This window comes from Perca fluviatilis, chromosome 1, assembly GCF_010015445.1.
Source record: "Perca fluviatilis chromosome 1, GENO_Pfluv_1.0, whole genome shotgun sequence".
Taxonomy (NCBI): Eukaryota; Metazoa; Chordata; class Actinopteri; order Perciformes; family Percidae; genus Perca; species Perca fluviatilis.
Window position 1 is genome coordinate 16384547 of NC_053112.1, and position 27045 is coordinate 16411591.

The window sequence follows — 27045 nt, forward strand, 5'->3', positions numbered from 1 at the left end:
ATATATATATATATATATAAACAGAAAAGGAAGAAAAACTAAATGTGTTAAAAGTGACAATGGGGAGGCAGAAAACAAAGTAAGGGCTTTTACTCACCTAACTTCCTTCTGCGATCCATGTTTGACCATAAGGTCGATAAAGACGGACCAGAGGTCTGTGCGTTTCGGGTAGCTCGTCAGGACTTTGTCAAACATGGTGCGACCTTTCTCTGAATCACCATAACGGAACTCCAGCTGAGCGAACTTGGCGATCACATCCACACCTGAGAGGAAGCGTGACAATACATAAAGGTTAAAAACCTGTGGAGATGCGCCGCTGGGGAGACAGAATCCACACACACACACACACACACACACACACACACACACACACACACACACACACACACACACACACACACACACACACACACACACACACACACACACACAAAACACACACACACACACAGACACACACAGACACACACACACACACACACACACACACACACACACACACACACACACTTCAGTCAATGGCACTGTACAGTTCAAAAATACATCAAACTGTTTTGTGACATTATGTCTCCAGTGTTTGGGCAGGCCATCTTACTTTCTTTGGAGGGCAGACTCTTGAGCGCCCTCTGCAGGAGAGCACTGGCAGTATCACTCTGACCCTGCTGGAGCAGGAAGGTCCCGTAGCTCAGCCACACTGCCTTGTTCTGACGGAAACGCTTTACCATCGTCTTATACAGGCCCTCCGCCTCCTGGACGTGAGTCACACAGAAAGAGAGACATGCAGATGTAAGTGGATCCAGAACACAGCATTTTAGTAGGGCTGAGCGATATGGAGAAAATCAGAGATCACGATATTCTTGACCAAATACCTCGATATCGATATTGCGGGCGACATTCTAGGGTTGACAATTGGTGCTTTTACAAAATATGTTCAAACTTAGATTTTAGATAAATAATCATCAGTAATGTGGACATAATGTCAAAGTGGGGAAAAGGCAAATAATGGAACAGCTAGAACAGTCTGGTAAGTTCAGAAAAGTACATCACTTTACTGTAATGTAGCCTTTAAAACCAGGAAAAGACAACACTTATGTCATATCACGATATCCAAAATCTAAGACGATATCTAGTCTCATATCACTATATCGATATAATATCGATATATTGCCCAGCCCTACATTTTAGCATCAGTCTCAACAAATGGGCATGAAGTATAAAAGTAGGGAAAGCTCGGGTGAGTATGGTATTCGTATTAAAGTATTTAAAAACACTCAGTAGATCGTACCTTGGTTTTGTCGGACTTTGCGTAGATGTCAGCCAGCTGCTGGTACACGGGCATGGGCTCGCAGAACTGCAGCGCCCGCTCAAACACTTTCTTCAGGCTCTCCTCTGTGCCGTACATGTTCTCCAGGTTCAGCAGGGCCACCCACACATTCAGCTTCTCTTGCTCTTCCCTGGACAGACAGAGGACAACCATCTGTTAAAATGTGTCTTTATCGATCGACACAAACATGCATGTAGACAAAGTAAAAACCTTTCTTCAGCACATCCTATTTCAACAACAGATACTATTATTCATTAGGGATGATACAAAGATTTAGGTCAACTAAAATACACGACAAACGTAAATAAAAAAAAATTAAAAAAAAGAATACAGTCACCCTATTTATGTTGTTTTATTTTATTGTTAGTTTGAAACTTTTTTGTGCATCTTTCTGCTGCCTTTTGGTGATCTCTGTTCAAATAAATGTAGACACTCACATTAGATTAAAAATATGCATCTAAAATTCAAATCACCTAAAGGAGATGGTCTTGATGGCCCTCTCGGCCACAGCGCGGGCCTGCTCGATCTGGGTGGCCTGTAGATGGTGAGCCATGTACTGGAGCCAAAGCAGCGAGCTGTTGGGTGAAGCGAGGAGCAGGCGCTCGAAGGCGGCTGCGTCCTGGGGGCGCAGGCTCGGATCCATCAGCTCGGTCTCACGCTGTACCAGGGCCTTCTCTGCAGCCTTTTTCTCTTGCTCAAGTTCATGACGAGACTTTTTCTGGGGCTGGTGGAGTACAGCGGTGCGCCCCAAGGCCAAAGACAGGAAAGAAGATGAGTAGTGATGGTGGAAAATATTTAAATAAAGATAAGGAAACAGAAGAAGTCCTAAATTACAAAAGACTTCTAGAGAGATAGATATATATATATATATATATATATATATATATATATATATATATATATATATATATATATATATATATATAATTTAAGACTTTTTAAGAAAGTAAAAAGCAGGTGAAACAATCAAACCCAGCAACTAACAGTGGATACTATGTGAGACGTTTGTAGGAAGGCTAATCTGAAGAGGTGTGTTTTGATGAGTGAGTTGAATACATGCATATTTATGGTCAGCTCACCTTGCTGCTTCCATCTTGGTCCTCTCCATCACTGGAGTCCCCCTCCTGCGCTGCAGAGGCAGGCTTCAGGGAGCTCAGTCCAACGTCCCAGGAGAAACCTGCTGCCACCTGCAGCCTGCATGGACCCGCTGAGCTGTGCGTCACCTGCTGAGAGAGAGAGGAGGTGGACGTTTATTTATTTTAGGTTCTGGATAATGATGTTACTTTACCAAGTTAATGAAGATTTGTATGAACATTAAAAAAATAAATAAAATAAGCAGCAGTTTATTCGCTTACTTTTACAGAATTAGATGTGGGTTTTTCTTCAGCTTCCTTGTCTTCCTCTTCTCTGAAGTACACTTCCACTCCGCTGTCACTGTCGTCAGTCTTTGCTTTCTTGGTTTTCTTCTTCTTCTTGGGGACCTGGGACTCTTCTTGTTTCTGGCAAATGAAACCACAGTAGAAAATACCATCAATGATTAAATAAACTGCAACACAAGTGACCTCAGTGACCATCTGCCTGCAATCAAAGCTGCAGAGTATGCAGAGAGTTTTAACTGAGGCTAAAAACAATGCCTCGTTTATTACTGTGAGACTAGTCTCGCATTGCCAGACCTATCAGTACAAGAGGAAGGTCTGTCCTTTCTCTTGGATAGGAGAAAAAACGGTCATGGGTTGTTTGCACTTCAAAATGGTCTCAGGAAGGAACATTGTTTTGGTGGAGCAATTGCACCCCGCAAAAGAAAACGCCACATACAATATTAAATGAACTTAACTGTTCACACAATACAGTAACATGAGGTATATAAATTAGCTGCATACATGGTTAAACGTAATTTGCTACTACCAGTGTATTTTGGTTTGGGTTTGTTCTGGTCCTGGGAGTTACCGGTTGGACTTTTATACTGTATTTAAAATATTCAAAAAACTATCATCTATGTAATCGAAAAATTATCTTTCGGTGCCAAATTTCGGTTCCAAAAGCGTCTGAGCGCGTAAGCGCAAGCTTATCTGTCCTCTCTGCATATTGACACAGAGCAGAGCTCCGACACACACACACACACACACACACACACACACACACACACACACACACACACACACACACACACACACACACACACACACACACACACACACACACACACACACACACACACACACACACACACACACACACACACACACACACAAACACACAAATAAACTGTCTGCAGTTTTGTTGAAGTCACAGAAAGTCACGGTTGGTTTCAAGTGTGGTTACAGTTTTTTAAAACTTCACGCAGACAGCGTTTGCTGCGATATGATATTAATGGCGAGCCAAAAGCGGTCGCGGTGCTGTTGACGTTACACTTCCTCTTACAAGCAGCCACAACGGTGGTTTCTCTGCCCTGATGACTGACTGACAGGCTGAGCTTGCAACGCAAGGCACTTTTATTAATGTTACTCTGAGTGAGCAGTTTTACCAGAATTTTTTAATTTTAATAACTGTTTTGATTCACAATTAAGGTGGAAAATAAAAGCTTTGCGTTTAATGTATTTTTGTTGATGTTGAAACGGATTTTAAAACATATGTTATAGAAAAAAGTATCGTTAGGAATCGGTATCGAAATTGGCACCGGATCGAAAGATTCTGAACGTTACCCAGCCCTAATTTTGTCCATAGCAAACCCCCGGCAATAGACAGCCCAGTTAGAGAGAAAATCTTTACAATCATTCCCTGAATCAAACAAACAAGGCCTGCCTTGTTGCACGATCCACATTTTCCTTAAAAAAACTTGCCATTGTCAGCCTGTACTGTTGCCCGGTTAATGTTGCTCGATGCGACTGGAGTTTAAAGTTCTATCAAAGAAAGCGGAAAGTAAGGGACATCCGGACTTCAGGCAGCCCCGGAACTATCCCGTAAATGAACCGTCGTCGATACAGACTACTGTGAGACCAAGGGGACAATGAGTGAGAACTGGAGATGCCATTGATCTACAGTATGTGGAGTCACCTCCTTGACCCCAGCACACTTACGAGGACTGAGAAGTGACTCATTTACGACGTGTTTACTTTGATGTCAAAAGCAGGGAGGGAGAAAGGAAGGCTTGATATATGAGAGAGAGAGAGAGAGAGAGAGAGAAGAGAGAGAGAGAGAGAGAGAGAGAGAAAAAAAAAGAGAGAACTGAAGCCGTTTGTCACCTGCTCGCTCTCAGACACTGCACGTTTCATCTTCTTCTTAGTGTCATGTTCCTTCTTCTCCTCTCCGATCAGACGCAGCGGCAGACCGAGAGACTCTGGAAGGACGTCTGGCTTCCCGGTGTCCTCTGGGAGCAGCGAGAGGTGGACCAACTCCTCCTCTTTGTCAATACTGTGGACAAGAATAGAAAGCGCCGCAGACTGAAGATGAGACGATGGCAGCATCGATTCTATAAATGGTAATTACCTAAAGCTGCACGGGGCAGGATTGTAAAGACACGCCATCAGCAGTACGGTGCTAGATTCTTCCTGTTTGTCCAAATCGATTTCTGATGTTTGGTATGAGCACTTAAAAGGTCACATGGCATGAAAATTTCACTTTGAGTTTTTTTAACATTAATATGAGTTCCCCCAGCCTGCCTATGGTCCCCTAGTGGGTAGAAATGGCGATAGGTGTAAACCGAGCCCTGGGTATCCTGCTCTGCCTTTGAGAAAATGAAAGCTCAAATGGGCCGATCTGGAATCTTGCTCCTTATGAGGTCATAAGGGGCTTTGCCCGCCCAGAGAATTTGGCCCACCCATGAGAGAGAGAGAGAGACATCATGGCTTTCAAACGAGCAAAGTGGCAGTTGGTCAAGGCCACACCCCCACCCTCCACCTTGCCCCTCCCCTCTCCACCTCAATAGCTACAGACACAGAAATGGCACATCCTAAGGAAAGCTCATTGTAGGACTGGCTCTAGTGGCTGTAATTCTGCACCAAGGCTGAATTTCAGGAAAGAGACTTCAGATACAGTATTAGGGGACCACTAAGGCCTATATAAAAGCATCCAAAGAGCACCATGTCATGGGACCTTTATGGGATCTATCTGTTTTCTTTTTACCTGAGGATCTTGGTAGTGAGCAGGGTGTTGGGAGTCAGGTGCTCAGAGAGGACTTTGTGGTGGTTAACAAAGTACTTGGTGGACTGCTGAAGTTGGGCTCTTCCTGTGATGCTTCTTGACAACCTGGAAAACAAATGTGAAATAACAAGTATGATGATTACTGAAATAACTACATTTTCCAGAGAAATATGGAGCATGTTGTTCATTTGGAGTTTTAATGGTTTAATAGTGCTGCGTGAATTTCTCAGTTACCTGATGAAGACCCCCTGCTCTCCCACGGACTTGACGTAGCCTCTGATGATCTGGCCTGCCTTCAGTTGGTCTACAGACAAAACTTCTGGGTCCTTCGCTGGCTTGGCCTGCTGTGGGTTCAGCCTGGAAGAGCAAAGATACGGCCAACCACATGTAATAAAGATACGCGTCTGCATTTGTTACACAACGTCACAAATCCAACGAAACTCGATCATACCTTGATGGGCGTAGGGACAACTGCCACTTGCCTTTTTCTTCCCCAAAAAGGAAAAACCTGAGGCAAAAGAGGATGCAAAACATAAACTCTACACTTCAAAATTCTCAAAATGGGTTTTGAACTCTGACAGTGGAATACATTTTTTTTTTGTGTGCCAGCAGTTGCCCATAAATGTATTGGGCAATCTGGAAAATCAATGTTTACAACAACTGTGACAATAAGGCGCTAAGGATTCCAACATTGGCCTAAACAGTCAAAGCCTTTGATTCTTTTAGGTTCACGGACTAAATAGCCATCAATCACATTTTGTTATTGAAATAAAACATAATTTATTGCATTCTCTTATCAAAACGCTTTGAGGGGATTTAAGTTGGGCTTTTTTTGTGAAGGGTAGAAACGGAAGAAGTGAAACTGTAGCTTTGTGCTGCTGTAGTCACTATGGGAGTTAACAAAAGTGTGTGCGCTGGTTTTGATTACGGAGCCTCTGTGTTTTGTTTTATTACCCTTGGCTACAGTAGTTAGCACACATTAGCTCGGATAGCTGACTTGGCTCGTTTACTTTATTGTGTGAACGTCTGACAGCCTGAACGTCTGGCAGTTCAATAAAGCGTTACTGAATACCTGAATAAAAGGAACGAATAGTCAAATATTCGTATTGAATGACCAAATCAGATTCGACTGACAAAAGTCTGAGTCGGGTACAGCCTTATCTGACTGTGCCTCAGACCATGTGCAGTACATATTAAAAAAGGCATTTTTTTTTTTTTTTTTTAAAAAGGCACAGGTCACTGCTGCATCTACTGACCTGAGAAGCTTATCCTTGCTGTACCCGTCCAGGGGGTTTGGCCTGTAGGCATCAGCCAGGTCAGTGACATCAACAGTTCCCATGCCGCCAAAGGGAAGTTTGACCAGGAGGCCAACTTGTGGCTGAATATTAGTCACTATCCCCAAAGCTACACTGTTTTTCTCCAGTTTATGGACACCTGGAAAACAAAAGAATCAGATTAATTGTTGGATGTGATAAACAATTTGAGGCAAGAGATAGGGATTACAAAAGTAGTAGTCTATATAAAGGACGTTCCACTTCCAAGATTGCTCCTGTGTCGACAGAAATTCCGCCGGATGTCCCTCATTTAGACCGGATGTCTGTTACCTTGGGCTTTCTTTGTGTTGCCATTTTAACCTCCTGTTGATTTCTGAGGACTATGGTTAACTGCTCCTCAGATCTCTGCAGGGTAAATCCAGACAGCTAGCTAGACTATCTGTCCAATCTGGTTTAAAGAAATGCCAATAAACCAGAGCACGCTTTTCTCCCATCCCGGAATGCTGTGTGGCCTCGCCAGACCCTCCTCCGCGGCGCTGTGGAGGAAGGTCTGGCAATGCGAGACTACAAAAGCAGTAACCAGCAGACAAAGAAAGGAAACAGCATGTATAACGGGGCGATTAGAACCAGTAAACATGAAAACAGTCTGAGCTTCTCCTACCTGTGAGTGACAGCATAAAGCGTTGAGGTTTGGGGATCACTTCTACCACTTTGGCATGGACTGCCTGGCCCAGCTTGTACAGTTTCTCTGGGTGGCTGGCCTCCTGTAAATGAGCAGAATTTAAACAATCACAACTGTTTGAAACAAAGGTTGACCTAATCTTTTCTCATAAGCTAAAATAACCTTAGACTGTTAAAAATGATCCGATATTGAAATATTAGAAACTTACTTTTGGATCGGTGATCATGGCCAGAAGTTCAACTGTCCCAGTAACACAAGGATCAGTGGTGACCTCCAAACTCTTCCTCACTGGATTAAACTGGGGTCAGAAGCATGAACACACTGAAAACCTCTACTCCAACAACCTCCAAAGTTGTTTGGGATTTATTTTTGATTCGTCAACTTATAAAATCGATGTAAAATGTATTTTGTGGAGACTGCCAGCTGGAAAAAAATGCAAGCCATTATGATTTCCCAAACTTACCTTTGATACAAAGCATGTCACATCTTCCCCGACCTTATAGCGGTTTATTTTCTCTTTTAATGTAACTGCTTTGAGATCTGGACACTTATCAAGTTTGCTACAGAGAGGAAAGAGAAACAGAAACAAATAAGAAGCCGACAAACCACAAAATGTGAGTGTGAGTGGATATTATCTCTAATAATATAAAAACAAAAATGTCAGAATGAAATTGAGAATGCAGTAAATTTATTAATTTACCTTAGGATTAAACAATATTCAGGTTATCCTGCAGTATATGATCATGATAATGTTCAATGAACTGTACTATACAATTACCTGGGTACGAGTGTGAGCTCAGGAATGTTGTATGTAAATTTGGGATGGGAGAAGGGCAAGTATCTGAAATAAAACCGTTGAGATTAATTTCAAGTTCAATACAATTTGAAAAAATAATTTAATAATAATCTATTGCAAAACGTAAGATGTCAAATGAGACCCTCCAGCAGTCTTTACCTGTGACTGGAGGCTTCTCGCCCTCCGATGACCCTGGCGGTGACCTCACTGCCCACTTTTACAGAGGCAGTGGGGAAAGATCCCTGACACACATCTGCAACCTCCACCACCTCAGACACGTGCACGCTGCCGGTGCTTCCATCCTCTAGTGTGACCTGAAGGGAGGTGGGCTTCACGGTCCGTACTTTACCCCGCACGATTTCACCGAAGCAGTAACCCTTAGAGCTCGTCTGATTTTCCGAGATGGTGCGCTGTCGGTTTGGTGCAGTGCGCTGCCACGACACTAGGGAGAGCCCCTGTAGTTCCTGACAGCTGGGCTCTATAACCTCAACGGCCAAACTCATCCCCGCCTTCAGCTTCTCTGACTCGGACAGGAACGTCTCATTCAGGTGGCTGCTGGTTTGGATCACGGTCAGCTGTGCCGTGTCTTCCAGCGAGATGATAGCAAAGTCTCGGTCGATGTGCTGCACCATCGCTGTGTACTTTGATCCTTCAGCTAACTGTAAAATACAAATGAAAACACACATAAGAATAAGTCAATAACTACATTAAATGATAATAATGTGACTATGTACGAGTGCCCTCACATGTAATATATACCATCTACATGTGTGTGAAAACGTGCGATATCAGGCTGCTCCAAAGAAAGCAGTGTTGGAAAATGCGTGTCCAGTCGAACTTCCCACACACAGTACGTGAAAAGTCAGAACACGGTCATTGTTTGAAAACACCAAAATGGCATTAGGAAAACTAACACTCACAGATTTCTTCTTCGCCATCAGCTTGGGAAGGAGGGACACATGGACACATGTCGACAGGATGTCAACACGGAGGATGACCACAGTAGCTTTCTGTCCTGGGGTCAAATTAACACCTGGAGCAGCCAACAGAAAAGCATCATCGCTTACATGAAGTGATTTGGAAAAATATATATAAAAATTAATAATATGCTACTGATAGAGTTTACTTCATGGGGAGTCCCATAGTTTCGTGATTAAAGGGCCACTCCGCCGATTTTACACATGGAGAGCTGCTTAGGTCAATGGAGGGAGCTCTCTAAAGTCTGAGACAATGACTCAAGTGACACTTGTCACGTCATCACTTGACGTGGACATATACCAGTCAGGAAAAGTCTAATGCAAGATGCCATTTCATTACGGGAAATGTAGGATCTAGGGCTGTGCAATTAATCTAAATTTAATTGTGATTATGATTTTGGCTCCCAATGATCACAAAACCAGAGTAATCGAGAGAAACAATTATTTAGCTCATGTTTTCTCTTGTGTTCTGAATGAAAAAATAAAGTTTAAAATGGGAAAAGTATTAAGGCAAATTGTTTCACTGTTTTTTAAGTTCAATAATTGCATTACATCTTTCAGAAGTCAACGAGTAATCGTGTCAAATTATCGTGATTTCAATATTATATTTTTTTCCATAATCAAGCAGCCCTAGTAGGATTCAGTGTTTTGGGAGTTTGACCCATACTAGAGAGCCTCAGTTGCATCAAATCTGACCATTCTTTCTTATATCTGCCTCTTGCAAGTCCTTTAACTTTATGGAGGTGCAATACTTAAAGACATAATATGGAGTGACTATTGCAGTGAAATAAATGAAAAATGTTACTGTTTAAATACATACCCATGACATGGTGCTTGGTGGCTAATATGGTAGCACCGGCCAAATCATCCGACTTAAAGGTGGCAGCGCAGTCCTTCGCAGTATCTACAGTCAGCTTCAGCTTCTGACCAATGGACAGAGCGGCCAGCTGCTGGCGGAGATCACTGTTCTCTGAGAGTAAAGACAGAGGTAATGGGAGGTGCGACAATGCAGACAAACTTCAAATGAATTATTAAAGACCAATGCAATCATACCTCTCACAGCTAACATTTCAGCCACAGCTTTTCTCTCCTGCAGACCATTGATGAGTCTGGTCTGGACATCACCCTCTGGAGATATGACCTCCGACATCTTCAGCGTGACCAGGAAACGCCGCTTTTCCTCATCCAGATTGGTCACTTTAGCGAGCACTGTCTGGCCCGGCTGGAAGACGGTTATCGTATCGCTGATGAACTTGTCGGTCATGGCCTAAAATAATTAAATAAAAAAGCAGAGGAAGAATTTTAGTTGAGAAAACAGACAAGATTTTCAGGTTAGAAGACTCAACACAAAGCCGCTTACTCACCGACTTGGGTGCAAGACCAACAAGCCCGTATGGGAACTCCACAAAGACGCCATAAGACATGATGTTCTTGATCCAGCCAATCAGCTGCATTCCAACTGTGATTTCAGAGAAGTCCTTGGCAACCACTCCTTCCTCCAGGGACCATCTCACTGTTGGTTTCTTGGTGAGGGTCTGTAACAGGGGGAATTAAGGAAAACCGAGACAACGTTCCTGCTTTTCATGATTGACTTACCGAAGCATCAAAATAACAGAATGAATCAATCATAGCAGGCTTGGGGTTAACTTTTCAGTTGTAATCAGGAGCACACAAAATCTACAGACTTGTTTTAGAGACAGGATACAATATTCTGTTTGTTCTTGTTGAAGCACATGACGTTTGAGACGACGTCTCCCTCCTGCAGGCTCTCCCACAGCAGAGGGCAGTTGGAGAGGTGATCGGAAAGGTGCATCGTGGGCAGTACGGCTCGGACCTCATCAGGGAGGATGGCCACCTCCAGACCGTTGACTGACTTTTTCAGCACCTTGGCCTCCAGCCTCTGCATCACACAAATACACATGCTGAGGTCAAAATGTGATGAATTGAGATGAAAGAAAACAAAACGTGAGGATTTAACTTACCTTCCCCACCTCACAGTCAAACTGGGCCGTGGCAGCTTCCTCAGTGTCTCCTTCTGCCGCGGCCTTAAATGAGAGCAACATCTTCGCCTTGTCGGGGTCACACTGAAGAACCTTAGCCTTAAATACCTGGACAATCGATGTCAAACAAACAACTCATCAGTTGCCAAATAATAAACAGTTGAAGGCTTGTTTCTAATGGTTCCTATACATACATATATATCTATATCTATCTATCTAATCTATATATATATAAAAAAAGACACTAGAAGAACAAACATGATCCTCTGTGTCCATGCCGTTTCTTCTCCTCACCTGCCCCACATAGAAGAACTCCTCAGGACTGAGAACGGGCTCAGAGCTGAGCTCGCTGAGCGGCACCAGACCCTTGACGTTGTTGTAGAAACGAACGATGCAGCCGAAGTCTTTGATGCAGACGATGTAGCCGTGGGAGACGCGGCCAGGACGGGCATCGGTATAGCTGAGGAACAATGGCAGAGAGCTTTCAACCAGGGCCTTCTTCCTGGTCAGATACAGCTTCTTATTCTCTGCGTCAACTGACAGCACCTGAAGGAACATATTCACGCACAAAAAACACACACACACACACACAACACACTTAGAGTTAATAACTGCATGTTACAGATTTTATTCTCGTGGTCTTCTGAGCAGCATAAATCCAAACTGGACTGACCCGACATTTGATCTTCATGCCCTCTATGTACTTCTTCTCTGGGTTCTTAAGGAGGATATCAGACAGGTGTGTCCGGGGCACCATGCCTTTGATGTGGTCGGACAGATGCACCACCATGCCGTGATTCAGCAGAACGGACACTGTCCCCTTGAAGAGAGACACATGGATGAAAGACAAAACTTAAGAATTAAAAACATCTGTGACAAGTGACAAAACCGGGTTTCAGGGAATAGTTTGGAAAATACGCTTATTAACATTTTTGCTAGGAAAAGTTGCCAACCCAACCTTTTATTTTTCTTTCACACCCGTGCCGTGACGTTGTTCTCGCGATAGTACGGCACGTTTCGTGATAACACGCAACGTGGCAACGCCACGTGGTGTGTATGCTGTATACAGCGTAGACATACACGTGGATAGCTCAAAATGCGTCCATTTGGCTTTAGGAAAGTGGCGTGTATGCTTACACAAAGTCATGATGCCATATTGCTTTATTCTTACCTCTACAACCTGTCCGGCCTGAAGATCATGATATCTATAAAAACGCTTGTCAATCACACTCCTGTAATCAAGACAAAAGAAGGTTGTCAATGCATCGCATTAGAATTGTGAAGTCCACGCTTGCTATTGAATACAACACGTAAGTGAGGGGGGGGGGTCACATACTTTCGCAGAGAAGCAAAATGAATTTGGTCCATGGCGCTGAAGTCCAGGATCCTGCAGGTGTGCTCAGTCATGGCCAGCACTCTGTTTTCATTGGCTGGCTCATTAGACTCCTTCAGGTGGTTCCTCTGTCAAGAAGGATACAGGTCACGTTATTACCCCAATGCTGAGTCAGCAGGATATTTACAGTCAAAGTAGGTTTAAATAATTTATAGCATCACCCCGACTCACATGTACAAAGGCCAAAGTTTTGTCTGGCAGTTCCAACATGGCTCCAGACATGTGGTGCATAGTGGTCATCTTGCAGTTCTGCACCACCTCACCAATGCGGTCACCTCCAGCAGGAGACAGGTCAACTCTGGTCGCGGGCTGAAGGAGGTAGCTGCGCAGGCTCAGGCCCACCAGACGGGTGGACGGCTCCACATACAGCACACAGGCTCGCACCTGGGTGGATTGATGCAAAACAGGATTAGCCTGCCAAGTTTGTACTCAAATATAAAAACGCATGGAAAACCATTAACCGGCCACATGTAACACCTTCATTTAAAGCTACACTGTGTAAGAATTTCTTCTATCTAGCGGTGAAACTGTATATGACAACCAACTGAATATTACTTTCTAGCCCCTCCCATTCCGAGCGCGTTTTAACTACTACGGTGGCCGTATGCCAAGATGAACATGGCTTCCGGTACGACTTGGTCCATTCTGAATATTGTATAAGATTAATAGTGTACGGCAATGTTTACAGCGTAGGCTACATATTTTTCTCCGTGAGCAGAGTCAGAGATCAGTTGATGCGACGGAGGTGCAAGGTAAAGCTAAACGAAGAGGGAAATAAGGTAAAGAAAAACCAAAAGACAGAGTCGGTGGCAGTGGATCGGTGAGACCGTCTAGGCAAAAAAAAAATGAAAGAGACACTCTCCAAAGACGACTCTGTTACATGTCCTTGACAATAGGTGTGATCTCCTAGCCTCGTGAGACCGTCCTGATCTCGCGAGCTCCAGTTTTCTACTCGCAGATCAGTCTGGCATCTTGAGATAGAGAAAATCTGATTGGATCTGATTGGTTGATTTGGCCCGTCTATCACTAACATAGGTGATAGACAGATGGTTCATCCAATCAGCTAACCAGTATTTTCGGCCCTTCCCAAAAGTTCTCCAACGGAAAGTTCCCAGATGGATATGCCGAGCAAATGTGAAGCAATCCATCTGGCGGAGTCAGGTTAGTGATCTCCATCTTCAACAGGCTTTCAAATCTGCCGGCAGTCACGAGTAATCTCATTCGTCAAGGTGCCACGGAGTGTAAAAGCGCAAATGGCGGAGGTATGTCCCTCTTTGGCTAATGTATTTTAAAGATGGAGGCGCAACATGGCTGCCGTCATTCGAGCGAGTCGCTCGTGTGTATTCTGAACGGCAGATTCTACGCTTACGAGAATACTTTGATTAGTTGGTGGAAGTAATTACACATGAATGAGCACATATTTGTGAAAGAACAAAGCGTTTTTTTGCTAAGAATCAACTCAAAGAAATGACACAATGGAGCTTTAAGATTGTTTCAAGAAAGGTGCATTTCAATCCAGATTATCAATTTGAGCGATCGGATCAGAAAGCCGAAAACAACGACAGACACAAAAGGGATGGTTTTGTATAAGTCAACAGGATCCATGTGCCAGGTCCGTTTTACCTGAGCTCCCTCGGTGTAGCTTGATGTCTGCCCTGGCTCCATGTGGAGAAAGTCCACCTGGCCACTGAAGGAGGACAGGAAGTCCAGGATCAGACCGTGTTTGGTCACCTGCAATACGAACATGTAGACGTTATTCAAATGAAACACAGCTACCACCGAAGTTGTGATAGTGACCGTTAGGGCAGGAGGAGATCATTCACTGGATAAAATAAAACAGCTTTAGGCTGCAACAACATACACCCCCTAACCAACCCCCCATAACATTTACTCATTGCCAAAATTAAAAGCTGTCTCTACCTTTTTGATCGTAGCTTTGACCAGAAGCCCAGGCAGCAGGTTAGTGAGGTTCCAGCCCTGCTCGGATTCAGCACAAGCCTGGGCGACGGCCGGGGGAATGACCGAAAGGCGGACCACACGCCCATCGTTCTTCACTTCTTCCACTTGAGAAGTCACATACTGACCCACGGTCAGATCTGGACACATGAAACGGACAAATGCTTGCGAGATGTATTGACACTTTCCTCCAAATACCACAGTTTCTACATGTTTCACCAAGTCAAATTGAAGTCTTTTTGAGACCTTTTCAAGACCATTGTGAATAAAATTTAAGAACTTTATTACAACATCAACCAAGCCCTAAATTCAGTTTTTTCAAGCCAAGTAACGCTAAACTTGAACTTCCCCATAACTGAAGAATAAAATCCGTTTTATGTCTGTGGTACAATCTGAAAATGACACGTGCCAATAACACGAAAGCTGATTGGCTGCAATATAAGTTGCATGTTGGTATCATTTGTAGTTGTAATACAGCAAAATTACATTTGGACTAGCGAAAGAAAGAACTACAACTAGGGCTGGGCAATATATCGATATTATATCGATATCGTGATATGAGACTAGATATTGTCTTAGATTTTGGATATCGTAATATCATAATATGGCATAAGTGTTGTCTTTTCCTGGTTTTAAAGGCTGCATTACAGTAAATCGATGTACTTTTCTGAACTTACCACACTGTTCTATTTTTTGCCTTTTTCCCACTTAGACATTATGTCCACATTACAGATGATTATTTATCTAAAATCTAAGTGTGAAGATATTTTGTTAAAGCACCAATTGTCAACCCTAGAATATCGCCGCAATATTGATATCGAGGTATTTGGTCAAGAATATCGCGATATCTGATTTTCTCCATATCGCCCAGCCCTAACTACAACACCACGGAATAAAAAATAAATAAAGAAAGAGCATTAGAGGTAGCGTTGCATGGACGTTGGAAAATGAATACCTTCAGTGAATTTAAGACTTTTTAAAAAGGCCTAAAATTTTTATTTGACCTTTTAAGACCCCGCGGAAACCCTGAAATACGTTACTTTATGACCTTGTTTGCCACAAAAATGGAAACAACTGCACGATCCAGGTGGAGCGAAAGCCTCCTCTGCATCAGAAAGGACGCAGTTGACTTGAGATTATTGTCTCCGTACATGACAGGCGATCTAAAATACTTTTGCCATACCTTCTGGGTTGTGTTTATCTTTCACTGCTTTCTTGTGCAGGAAGGCTTTGGTTCCATTGATGCCAATGTCCACTATGTAGCCATGATCCTCCACACTCTCCACACATCCGCTCAAGACCTGAGTTGTCAAAAAAATGACATTACCATAAACTGTTGGATAAAAAAGGCAAGCTGAAGGTTTACAATTTTCTTACCAAATATTTTAGTGAAGATGCTCATTTTTTAACTCACCATGCCAGCTTTCAGAGAGGCTGATGTGAGAGCCTTGTTGATCAGCTTTGGATTGATTGACAGCTGGATGCTAAGAGAACCTCCTTTGGTTACATCTAACTTGGCAACCACACACCTGAACACCATGCCAGGGTAGAATATGTGTGGCAGAGAGCAGATCTCCTGTGAGGTAAAAAAAAAATAAAAAATAAAGATACACCATAGATATTAAAAAATATCCTGACATATGAGTAACTGTCAACATAACAAGTTCAAGGAAGAGCCCTTAGTCTAATGTAGAAATTCATGATCTGATTCTAGACTCCAAAGATCCAATAAATCCAAAAAGCTCAAAAAAATCATCCTATACAAAAGATTGACAAAATCTGAACCCATATTTTTCACTTTCTAACGTGTACTGTACATCACCAATGATATGGCCCACTACAACATTTCAAATCATCACTCCGCAAGCCTACCTCTGTATCAGCTGACTCCAGTTGTTCGCTGAGGAGCTTGGTGTACGAGTCACAGATGTTCTTGATGCTGAGAAAGCCTTGCATGCCACAGGGCAGGCTGACTGTCACCTCAAAGTCAGTCACCTCCTTCACACAGCCCAGCATCAGGATACCCTCCTTCACATTCTGGAAAAAACACACACAATAGCAAGTCAGATAATGTGCTGAATATACTTCTTTGATTCACAGTAGTGTTACACATTTAACAAATTATATAAAACGCAAGTTGGCTCTTGGGAAATGGATTACCTTGATATGTAGAATTTCCACACACTTGGCTGCTGCATTCAGCGTCAGACCATCTCCTTTGCCCGTCTTTGGCTTCTTGGGCTTCTTTCCGTCATCTTTGACCGCCCCCTTTCTTTTCTTGGTTTCTGCTTTTTCGTTCGACTGCGAGAGAACAGCAAACTATTGTGAACATACTCATACCATCTGTCTGAATATTACAGTATTTATCCTCTGTCTGAAACGCTCCATTTCAGCGCCTGATATTATATGATAATCTTCTCTTTGGGGATAGTCATAACTTATACACAGTTCTTTCGAGTCTTTTCCCAATTCTCAGTGACTTGTCCAGAAAAATCTAAGTTTTTTTTTTTTCACAGTAGTATGAACAGAAAGATAGGAAAGAGTGAAACTCTACCTGGAACAAGTTGTCCACTTCAGTCCGCTGAACCACTATTTTACTCTCTGTGGGCTTCTTTGCTGTTCCTCCTCGAGGGAAGTCCTCCTCCACTGATGCCATGTTTGATATTGTTTCAGACGTCTATGAAAATGAAAGATAGTGGCAATAAACAAATCATTTCAAACCACTAATGTGCTGATGATACAAAAAAAACAGTTAGTTTATGCTAAGTGACGAGTGGATGTATGTAGCCAAGCATTAGACCCAGTTTGTGCCCCATGTATCCAACGTTATATAATCGTTTTTACATTTGAGACTTGGTGACTTTATTACATTTGTACAAATGCTTAAGAACGATAGCATGAGAGTCACAAACACCAGCATGGCTCTCTAATTGGACATTGGTTTAATCATGACATGCACATCGAATTATGCTAACCACTTTCTTGGAAAAAGATAACCAAGTCCATTAGAATCAGTTGCAATACTGCTGCACATAAGGTTACCACTCAAAAGGCACGAGACAACATGAGCAACTTGTACATTATCGTATTTTAGCACTCGGGCTAAGCACAAAGAAAGTTTGCCAGCAGACAAAAAGCTTAATCAGATCGAGACAAATTACATTTTTTATCTAAACAAATATGAAATGGTTCTTTCAGTATTTAACGAAATGTTTCCTTACATTAAATCTCCGGTAAAACTCACATGTTGTTCAGCAACACGCCATGATCGTAACCCGGAAGAAAAACTCACATGGGCGTTTCAATCTTGATCCAATCACAGATTAGAAAGAATGATTGACACCATTATTAGCCATTCAGTGGTCGTTTTGGACGACCACATTTGATTGACATTACTTTGGACCAATGCTGACACAGTTTTGGATTGCTAGAGTAGGCGGGATTTCCTAGTGAATTTAGCATTGCGGCCTCTCTCTGCTGAAGGGCACTTGTCTCATTCTGCTTGCACAGGGGTCGAGTATTAAAGGTAAGTCATAACACATTTACAAACAAATTAGCCCGTTCACTTTGGTTTTAAGAATGCTGAGTAGCGTTCGTATCCATATGGTCTTTAAACGTCTGCGTGACAATGTAATATTTAGCTAGCGGTATGAAAATTAAACAAACTGACGTTAGCAGGCTAACCTAGGAAGCTAACGTTAACCCTAATAACGTTAGTGTGTGCGCTAGCCAACAAGCTAACTTATGCGGTTACTGACCGATGAAAGTCAGTCTGACCAAAATGCCCACTTTTAGTGCATTTGTCAGCAACACTGTTTTTTAATTGAAGGGGGTTAACTTGACAGTAAAAATGTTCTTATGTTTGAAAGCAGCATGTCAAGCCAAACCACCAATACACTTGCACACTCTTATGTAATAACGCTATTAAATGTAGAAACGTTAGCTACAATTGCAAGAAAGTTGTTTTTGTGTGCGGCGGGTCAAAATGAAGTGCTTCCTGAAGTATTTTAATAACGTTAACGTGCCTTAGTTTTCACACACTCCTTCCTGTCAAGTTGTCAACACCGTGCATTAACTAAGGTCCATGCTGTGTGACTAATACAACTTAAAGGTCATCTTAGTTGTAGGATTTTTTTCATTATCAATTTAATGTCCTGATTATTTCTTGGTTATCATAGTGCCCAAGGTGACGTCTTCAAATGTCCTACTTTGTCCCAAAGCTATTTGAATTGCTATCATAGAAGATTGTAAAATCAGACTACCAGATTATAATCACCTCTATTCTCCTTGTTACAGGACCATTAACAATCCATCATGGGAGGACACGACGCAGGAACCCAGCATCAGTTCACTGGATTCGCAAAGTACTTCAACGCATACACAATCACAGGAAGGAGGAATGTGAGTTGTGTGCAACCTAACTTTAATTAAGATTTGCATACTCTCGCTCTATGAATTTCTCATCATGCCTCCTTTTTTTTTTTTTCTTTCTTTCTTTAGTGTGTTTTGGCCACATATGCCAGCATACTAGCCATTGGCCTTTTCTTCAAATTGAAGCCCAAAAAACAGGCCGCTGTCACAGAGAAGTGATCATGTAAGTGCAATAAAGTCTCTTCATCCTATTAGTTTCCAAATTCGCTGTATTTTAGAAAAGTATTGCTCCATTCAATTAACTCCAAGCCCCCATTGTCTCCTTACAGGTGTCTATTTTGACCATCATTTATAACAGCTGGGAGTGGAGAAAGCAGCTGGACATGCTTGTAATAAAATGAGTGTTTGGTTTCCCTATGTTAACAATAAAGAAAATGTATGCCCAAAACGTAGAAAATGTGTGTTTTATTTACACCAGTATAAAAGACTAAGATACGGAAATGTTAGCCACGTGTTGAACAAGCTGTAATCATGGCAGTGATTTAAAAAAAACAGTCCTCAATCAACAATGGCACTTGGCATGGCGAGGGGATATCTGCAGTAGATCAGCTTCATTTATGGCCAGAACAGAAGTCGGCTAATTTAAGTTGTATCTTCATTCACAGCCAGTCTCTTGGCAGAGGTGATGATAATACAGTTTGGTTTTATTCCAACTGCACCACAAACCTCTTCAGTCACCTGTGGATCTTGGGGACTAGACGTTTGCTTAATTTTAAACTTCTATAGATTATTTCTCATAATTCAATGTCTCATGGATTGTAGGCCCCGGTGGCCAGCAGCAGGTTCCTGCGGGTGAAGTGAAGGTGTATAACGGGTGTAGATTTAGACATGTAGGTGCCCAGCAGAAGCTCCTGGGAGTTATCCTGTAGATGGACGTGTCCTGTAGCCGCTGTGAAATCATCGGTCTCTAAATCATCAAAAGCTTTCATGGCATCCCACAGACGAACCGTGTTGTCCATTGAGCCTAGAATAACAACAATGAACATTGTCACTGCAAGTGTAATGTAGTATAATTGCAGAAAGTCCACTCAAATCTTCATTTGAATACATTGAAGCCAATATATGTATAAAGACTGCAGGGGTATGTTTTTTTTTTTTTGAAAGCTTCATTCTCTAAATGAGATTTTATGTTCAACAAATGTGGCTGCAAATGCATTCAGTTTAACTGTATGTTAATAAATATTCAACTGATGTCAAATTAAGAGATGGAGGTCACCCACCGGAGGCAAGGATCTCTCCGTCTCTGCTGAACCGGAGCGAGTAGATGGTATCTGTGTGGCCTTTAAGCTCTCCAATCATCAGCCCATGGCCAATGTCCCACAGAAGAACTCTGCCATCAGTGGCTCCGGAAGCCAAGAACTTCCCATTGGGAGAAAAGGCCAGCGTGTGGATAGGACCCTGGAAGAAAGAGTTAAAAGACTGGCTCAGTAGTGGTCTCTACAGTAAATTCTGCTAGCTGTGCTGCAGTATGAATCTGTGAACCTTAAGCACCTTTCACGCTGTGGGTGTAAAGACAAAATTCTCTGAACAGAAATTATAGATGTGTTGCTCCAAGCATACACAAATGACGTAGACAGTTTATTTAATGTTAAATTGGCTAGGTTAGGGCGCCCGGATAGCTCAGTTGGTAGAGCAGGCGCCCATATATAGAGGTTTACTTCTCGACCAACGGGCCTGGGTTTGACTCCGACCTGTGGCCCTTTGCTGCATGTCATTCCCCCTCTTTCTCCCCTTTCATTTCTTCAGCTGTCATGTCAATGAAGGCCTAAAAATTCCCAAAAAATAATCTTAAAAAAAAAAGGTTATTTTTAATTTATTCACAACCTAGTTTTGATGTATAATAGGAATCACATCACAATATTTGCTGGATGTGTGTGAAGTGTCAAACTAAACTAACTTATTCCCAACTATGCAGATACCAAACTAAATGTAACATGAACGACATCTTCTAAAATATGACATCATTTTGTTAATTGTTAGACAACAGATTTGGCTAGATCATGACATAGCCCTACAGCTGAATGGGAAAGCGCAGATCAGGGCCCTGCTATGGTGACTCGTCTGACCTTGTGACCGGTGAAGATGCGGACGCAGTTTCCGTTCAGGACATCCCAGAGCCGGATGGTGCGATCAGAAGACCCTGTGGCCACATAATTAGAGTTGGGGTGGAAGCGGGTGCAAGTGACATCAGCTAGGTGACCAGAAAACATCCGCAGAGGCTGGTAGTGATCTGTAGCCCACAGACTGTTATAGACAAAGCACAACAAAGGACCATGACGGACATCTGTAGGTGCTGCTGTGTATCGACAGTGTGTTTTCCTCTGTTACAGTTTCTTACCGGGCAACTCGGTCATGTCCCCCAGAGACAAAATAGTACCCATGGGGGGAAAAGTGGGTGTCCCACACTGGGTAGTTGTGGCCTTTGTAGCCCACCAGACATGTAAATGTTTGTAGACTCCATAGCCTGACTGTACCATCTTCAGAACTTGACAACAAGTAGTTTCTGAAAAGTAAAACGAGAAGGTCAACAGGAATTGCCTATGTGTTATGTTTAGATACGCATAAAAAAGGGGTAGTCAGGGGTCTCTTCGCTACGTGCCTGGTTTTAATACTCTTGATCTCTACTTCTCATAATTAATATTTTTTTAAGTCCCTATACAGTGGTGCTCATAAGTTTATGAACCCATGCTAAAGTTGACTAAAAAGAGGACTAAAAAAAAATCTTCTTTTGGAAATTGATCTTAATGCCTTAATTAAAATATTAGGAAAAATCCAACCTTTAAGGACACCAATTTTCTTTGTGACTGAATAATGTATCGTAAATAAATAAATGTTCTTCCTTAAAATACAGGGGGCATAAGTAAGTGCACCCCTATGTTAAATTCCCATAGATTGGCATGGGGTACTTTCCATAAAATCATCTCTCAATGCAAATCAAACCAGCTATTAGGCTAACTGAAATAAAACCATGTCAGTCTCTAGGTATGGTGAAGGGTATGTGATGATGTGGGGCTATTTTAATTCCAAAGGCCAAGGGAACTTTATCAGGATGCATAGTATCCTGGATCCATGAAATAACTGGCCTTTAAAAATAAAAATCTGCCTGCTGGAATTTAACATAGGGGTGTACTTACTTATGCCCCCTGTATTTTAAGGAAGAACATGTATTCATTTACGATACATTATTCATTCACAAAGAAAATTGGTGTCCTTAAAGGTTGGATTTTTCCAATTTTTTTTAATTTAGGCATTAGGCATTAAGATCAGTTTCCAAAAGATGATTTTTTTATTCCTCTTTTTAGTCAACTTTAGCATGGGTTCATAAACGTATGAGCACCACTGTAAAAGGTTTTAACTGTTAACGTGAGTGCATAGGCTGACAATAATAATGTAAGCTGTCAAAAATGAACAGTGAAATGATTAATACCTGTCTGGGCTGAAGCTGATGCCATACACCGGGCCACTGTGTCCATAGAGGATCTTTGACTCACTGGCCGTCTTCTCATCCATGATCCTCTCCAGCACATCGTCTGACTCTTTGTCGATCAGATTCAAGTCTTGAGAGAGAGAAGAGGGGGGAAAAAATTACTTGTGTTATAAGGTCAAAATATGCGGTGGTCACAGTCATTCATCAGGGGTCACAGTCATGCACCGTACCTGCTGCAGACTTGACCTTGCGGAGCTTTTTCGGTGTGACACTCCACACCCGTACTGTGGAGTCAGCGAAGCCTCCCGCGACCAGGCTGGAGTCATCGGTGAAGTCCACTGCAGTCAGACCCTGCGGGGCAAAAGGTGAGAAACATGTGAAATGATTCTCCTGTCGTTGACAACTAACTGTCCACTCGCTACCACTTGTTTGGTTATTATGGGTTATTACCTGGTAAGCATTGAGAAAAGTGTAGAAGCAGATGGAGGGCAGGTTATCTGGTCCCAGGCGGATCCTCTTGGTGGCCTCCTTCATGTACATGATCTTGTCCAGCTTGTCTGAATCCTTCAGTTCTGGAAGAGGTATCCTGAATAACAAAAAAAAAACTGTCACTGACTGCAGGGTCCATAAACTGAGCTTGCAAGTTAATAACTGAAAATATGTGTGTGTGTGTATATATATATATATATATATATATATATATATATATATCTCTTTTAAACATTGAAATATGTAGAGACTTGGGCGTTTTACAAGTACAGCAATATTAACTGTCTCGTACTGTGTATTAATAAGTAATTTCCTTCAAATTAAAAGTTTGAATTAATGCGATCATTTTCCGACTGAAATGTCTCCGATCACAGCATCTAACTTCTAATGAATCATACTGTTCCGGCCGTACAACGTTAGGTGATGGAGACCAGCAGGACTCGCTTAGACAGAGCTATATACCAGTGTATCAAACATTTCTACCTAGTTTGTGAAGGTGCATTAGGATCCTGCTTCTTGCTCTTGGAGCCCATGCTGTCCTTTTTGGGTTTCTTCTTCTTGGGTTTACCCTCCTCATTCTCTGCCTCCTCGTCCTCATCATCAAGAGGCAGCTCAATTTCCGGTTCCTTCAGCAATCCGTAGTAAACCTGATTGAATGATAATAAAACAAGAACGCGTCACAGTTGTTAAAAAAAAGCGCGGGTAGACAAAGAAAACAAAGATGCCATCATATACGTGCGCCAGTGTATAAATCCAACCTTAGCCTTATTGGCCTCTCGTTTGCCCTCTCCTGCCAAGCTGCCGGACATGGCATCAATCTGGCCCTTGCTGCGTGGCATGCCATCAAAGATGTCAATGTAGAGGTGCTCTTGTATGATATTCCAGATCTGGTTGTTCTGACGCTCCTGCAGGTGCCTCTTCAGCAGCTGGTAAGAGTCACGGGAGATACGCAGGACGAACTTGCTGGTGCGGAAGTCCATCAGGGTCTCGTTGCCTCTCATGTGCTCCCTCTTGGACAGGCTGGACAATATACGCAAGTCGTCTTCGTAGTAACACTCTTGATCGCCACTGAACCTGGGATGGAGAGCAACAAAAAAAGGGTAGGGTTTCTCAACTGTGCGGGATTTAATGCTACCCAAAACAAAATCAAGTTAACTGTTTATAGTTGGAAGGACATACATCATGTCAAGGAAACTCACTTTTCGAAGAACGCCTTGGCCTCACTTTCGTGATTGTTGTACACCAGTTCCAGATACATGTGCACAAACAGCGGGTAGAAGAGCTGTGACAGCTCTGCTCGGTGACAGTCCAAAACCGATTCTATGAACTTCTTCAGGCCGCTGTAGTAAACCTGGTACAGCGGAGGGTCTCCCTGCTGGTTGTAAGCTGACAGCACCACGTTGACATCTGGCTGATCCTCCCCAGCAGCTGTTACAGAAGAAGTCTGAGTGAGATGTGCATTCTATAGGTTAACGGCTAACTGCAGCTTATTGTATTAGTCTTAGTTTTTCTTTTAAAGATTACCTTAACTGATATTTAGGTGAATAACATAAATAAAATGGCTTTATAACACAACTTTTAAACTTGACAGATGACATGATGACAACTAAGGCAACTCCATGACAACTGAGAAAACTCCAACTGTTGAAAAAAGTATTTTGTCAGACTTTTTGTAACATTGTTATGACAGGCATTTTGTTTTGTATCTTTATTTGCGGTTACACTTAAACTAAAGTGCATACTGGTACTTGCTCATATAAATGGGAAAATAGTTAACTGTATTGCTTAACTTGAAAAAAAAACTGTCATCGTTAAAGCCAAATGAAACTTTGTGAACATAGAAACTGTACACTCAATGACCAGAAACATAAAAAAAAACACCTGTACAATATAATGTAAGCATCCCTTAAATGCGCACAACCTTTGTGGAACTTTTTTTAAAAGCTTAACTGAGCCTCGGAGAGAGGATCTGGATCGACATAATGAAGTTTGTGTATTTCTGGGTCATTGATAGCACGATTGTAGTAACTCTATAGTCGTAAACGTGATAGTTATCCACGGAGGAAATACTTTTAACTCGTAGGGGATGTTATATCAACAGGAAACGCAATATTGTTTCACACAGTAAAACGACAGCAGTAGCCAAGTTCTATATCGGACCTTTAGTTGGCGCCTGAGCTACAGCCGAGGATGAGCTGGTGACCCGGCTGAGAAGAGAGCTCGCATCCCCGCCTTCTTTGTCCCCACTGCCCGCAGCACCCCCCGAGCCTGCACCGGAGGAATCACCCCCCTTCAGTTCCAGTGAATCCTCCGGTAGTCCCGCTTCACGACGCAAAATTTCGACGGACTCGGTCAGTTTGTTCTTCCTGAGGAATTGCAGGACTGCCAGCAGCGTCTGCTGGTCCTCCGGGGCTCCTGCCGCAGATTTATTAATTCCAGCCGAAGCACTGGAGCCGGGGGACGTAGAGAGCACTCTTCCGTCGTTTGCATTATTATTTCCAAAGCCATCGTTTGATGGTTCTGTTTTTATGTCTTTTTCTTCGTTCGTGTCGGCCAGACCACCTTGTACGGCCGCCATTTTAAAAATGAAATGCGCATGTGCGAGGTTTAAAAACGGAAAACACGATCTGTGTAAAATCAGGTCACTTGATTGGTGCTTATTGATGCAGCGTCATCCTGTGTAGAGCAGAAGTCCCGCCTCTCGTCACCAGCAGCTGTAACTCAATGGAATTTGGTGGTTTATGAGTAAATTGCGACATCCATGGTAAATTGGACTAAATCCTAATTTATAACCCAAAAACAGGTTATATTTCTGCTCCAATAGTTTCTAAATAAGCTTTTTGCATATGTACCATGCATAGCTATTGCACCTGTTGTCATTTCCATTCTATTGAAGCTTAGGTAAACTGTATGCATTTAAACACTAATTATCATTTTCTTTCAGAAGTGAAGAAGTTCTATTTATACATAAGTTTGTGTGTGCACTTTAAACTGAATTGCATATTTTATTTGTAATTAGAGATGTACCATTTTGTACCAGGTGGTGGCACTTTGGTCCCACGCAACCCCTGCCCAGTTTTGAGTGTCCCAACCATAGGATCCCTTGGACAAAAGCAAAGAAAAACAGAGCCACGAATAAAAAAGATGATTTACATTATCAATTAATCTACTGATTATTTTCTTGATAAATCGAGTATTTGTTTTGTCAATTAAAGGTCAGCAAATTTACATCACATGTTCGTAGAGCCCATGGTGACACCTTCGTATGTCTTGGTTTGTCCAACCAATAGTCAAAAACTCAAAGATATTCAATTTTCTATCATAGAAGAGTAAGAAAAACAGAAAAATATTCAGACTTGAGAAATAGATTTGCTGTATTTCTAACCTGTCTGCTTGGTCATGCTTTTTTTCATGACATATTCTTCTGTGCTTGACAGTCTAATACGATTTTATAACTATCTTCACCTTTATTTGATATAGGCTACACACTACTGAAATAGAATTGTCTTAACACTTTTTCAGTCCAGCTTTGCGTTTTATTAAGTTATTAAGTTTTATTATTCAACTTGTAGCAGTGAGGAATAGAAACTGATACTACATACAAGTATGAGCAGTACTCACTTTGCATTTTGCTGAGGCTGGATTTCTGCCTATATAGTACAGAATAACATACCTTCCCTCTCTGAACTCTCTGTCAGAGACACACTCATATACCGCTGACTGTGCATCTTTCAGATCAGCACAGTATCTGTTTTCATTTCTAGGAGACTGTCTGTAGAAAATCAGAACTTCTACAGACTGTCTGTAGAAAATCAGAACAGAAATTTTATTTTATTTTCAAACGAGTTGTGTTCACTCACTGGCAGCATTTCTCATTTGTTTCGAATCTCTTCTGTACAGTATTTTGCTCAATATCTGTCTTGATTATAACACCTCATCGATTATAATATCTGTACATATGTGTTCTAACCTTTGACTAACTTATTTCTCGCAAGCTCAGATGCACTTATAGAAGCTTTTCTCTCCATGCCCCGGCTCATCCACACTGGATATCATAAGAGTGATAACTCAGCAGCAGGTTTATCGTGCAGACTAAGGACCATAGTGAGGGGTGGGACAACAGAAGGAGAAGGGATCACAGCAGAAGCAGCAGGGC

At 42.2% G+C, this 27045-nt stretch overlaps 3 protein-coding genes across 5 annotated transcripts in view; 1 reads left to right on the forward strand and 2 right to left on the reverse strand.

The window, feature by feature from the left end:
- pdcd11 (programmed cell death 11) overlaps positions 1–17857 on the reverse strand; it is an 18618-nt gene extending 761 nt beyond the window's left edge. Inside the window, exons 1-35 of one of the 3 annotated variants that reach the window (XM_039799748.1) lie at positions 17764–17857; positions 17097–17219; positions 16703–16843; positions 16415–16579; positions 15957–16118; positions 15726–15843; positions 14507–14682; positions 14210–14317; positions 12758–12970; positions 12530–12654; positions 12365–12425; positions 11867–12013; positions 11488–11739; positions 11176–11301; positions 10899–11093; positions 10558–10728; positions 10247–10460; positions 10014–10163; positions 9137–9249; positions 8376–8875; positions 8199–8261; positions 7884–7980; positions 7629–7718; positions 7400–7502; positions 6721–6898; positions 5916–5972; positions 5699–5821; positions 5447–5569; positions 4567–4735; positions 2680–2823; positions 2404–2547; positions 1798–2048; positions 1286–1454; positions 596–749; positions 98–263 (exon numbers count right to left, since the gene is read on the reverse strand). In XM_039799748.1, the coding sequence (XP_039655682.1) occupies positions 98–263; positions 596–749; positions 1286–1454; positions 1798–2048; positions 2404–2547; positions 2680–2823; positions 4567–4735; positions 5447–5569; positions 5699–5821; positions 5916–5972; positions 6721–6898; positions 7400–7502; positions 7629–7718; positions 7884–7980; positions 8199–8261; positions 8376–8875; positions 9137–9249; positions 10014–10163; positions 10247–10460; positions 10558–10728; positions 10899–11093; positions 11176–11301; positions 11488–11739; positions 11867–12013; positions 12365–12425; positions 12530–12654; positions 12758–12970; positions 14210–14317; positions 14507–14682; positions 15726–15843; positions 15957–16118; positions 16415–16579; positions 16703–16843; positions 17097–17198 (5270 nt within the window). In that variant the 5' untranslated portion in view covers positions 17199–17219; positions 17764–17857. Of the gene's footprint in view, positions 1–97; positions 264–595; positions 750–1285; positions 1455–1797; positions 2049–2403; positions 2551–2679; positions 2824–4566; positions 4736–5446; positions 5570–5698; positions 5822–5915; positions 5973–6720; positions 6899–7399; positions 7503–7628; positions 7719–7883; positions 7981–8198; positions 8262–8375; positions 8876–9136; positions 9250–10013; positions 10164–10246; positions 10461–10557; positions 10729–10898; positions 11094–11175; positions 11302–11487; positions 11740–11866; positions 12014–12364; positions 12426–12529; positions 12655–12757; positions 12971–14209; positions 14318–14506; positions 14683–15725; positions 15844–15956; positions 16119–16414; positions 16580–16702; positions 16844–17096; positions 17220–17763 lie in introns of all 3 variants that reach the window. The other 2 variants (XM_039799732.1, XM_039799739.1) reach the window with 2 other exon arrangements.
- Positions 17858–17943: 86 nt separating this feature from the next.
- Positions 17944–19361, forward strand: atp5md (ATP synthase membrane subunit k). Its single transcript, XM_039799883.1, has 4 exons — positions 17944–18068; positions 18839–18943; positions 19043–19136; positions 19243–19361. Exons 2-3 carry the CDS (start codon positions 18857–18859, stop codon positions 19130–19132), a joined length of 177 nt encoding a protein of 58 aa, XP_039655817.1. The 5' UTR covers positions 17944–18068; positions 18839–18856; the 3' UTR covers positions 19133–19136; positions 19243–19361.
- Positions 19362–19363: 2 nt separating this feature from the next.
- taf5 (TAF5 RNA polymerase II, TATA box binding protein (TBP)-associated factor) lies at positions 19364–25467 on the reverse strand. The gene is made up of 11 exons (XM_039799762.1): positions 25050–25467; positions 24089–24317; positions 23648–23963; positions 23373–23536; positions 22851–22986; positions 22631–22751; positions 22401–22530; positions 21312–21476; positions 21040–21217; positions 20194–20371; positions 19364–19937 (listed from the first exon to the last, which is right to left on the reverse strand). The coding sequence occupies exons 1-11, from the start codon at positions 25465–25467 to the stop codon at positions 19723–19725; spliced, it is 2250 nt and encodes a 749-aa protein (XP_039655696.1). The 3' UTR covers positions 19364–19722.
- Positions 25468–27045: the final 1578 nt, after the last annotated feature.

Excerpts from the sequence above, each read along its gene's own strand:
- atp5md (XM_039799883.1), top strand. The coding sequence starts at position 18,857 with ATGGGAGGACACGACGCAGGAACCCAGCATCAGTTCACTGGATTCGCA. Across the intron at positions 18,944-19,042 it reads CAATCACAGGAAGGAGGAAT|TGTGTTTTGGCCACATATGC; the intron begins GTGAGTTGTGTG and ends TTCTTTCTTTAG.
- taf5 (XM_039799762.1), bottom strand. The coding sequence starts at position 25,467 with ATGGCGGCCGTACAAGGTGGTCTGGCCGACACGAACGAAGAAAAAGAC. Across the intron at positions 23,537-23,647 it reads GAGAGGCCAATAAGGCTAAG|GTTTACTACGGATTGCTGAA; the intron begins GTTGGATTTATA and ends TCATTCAATCAG. Across the intron at positions 22,531-22,630 it reads CAAGGTCAAGTCTGCAGCAG|ACTTGAATCTGATCGACAAA; the intron begins GTACGGTGCATG and ends CTCTCTCTCAAG.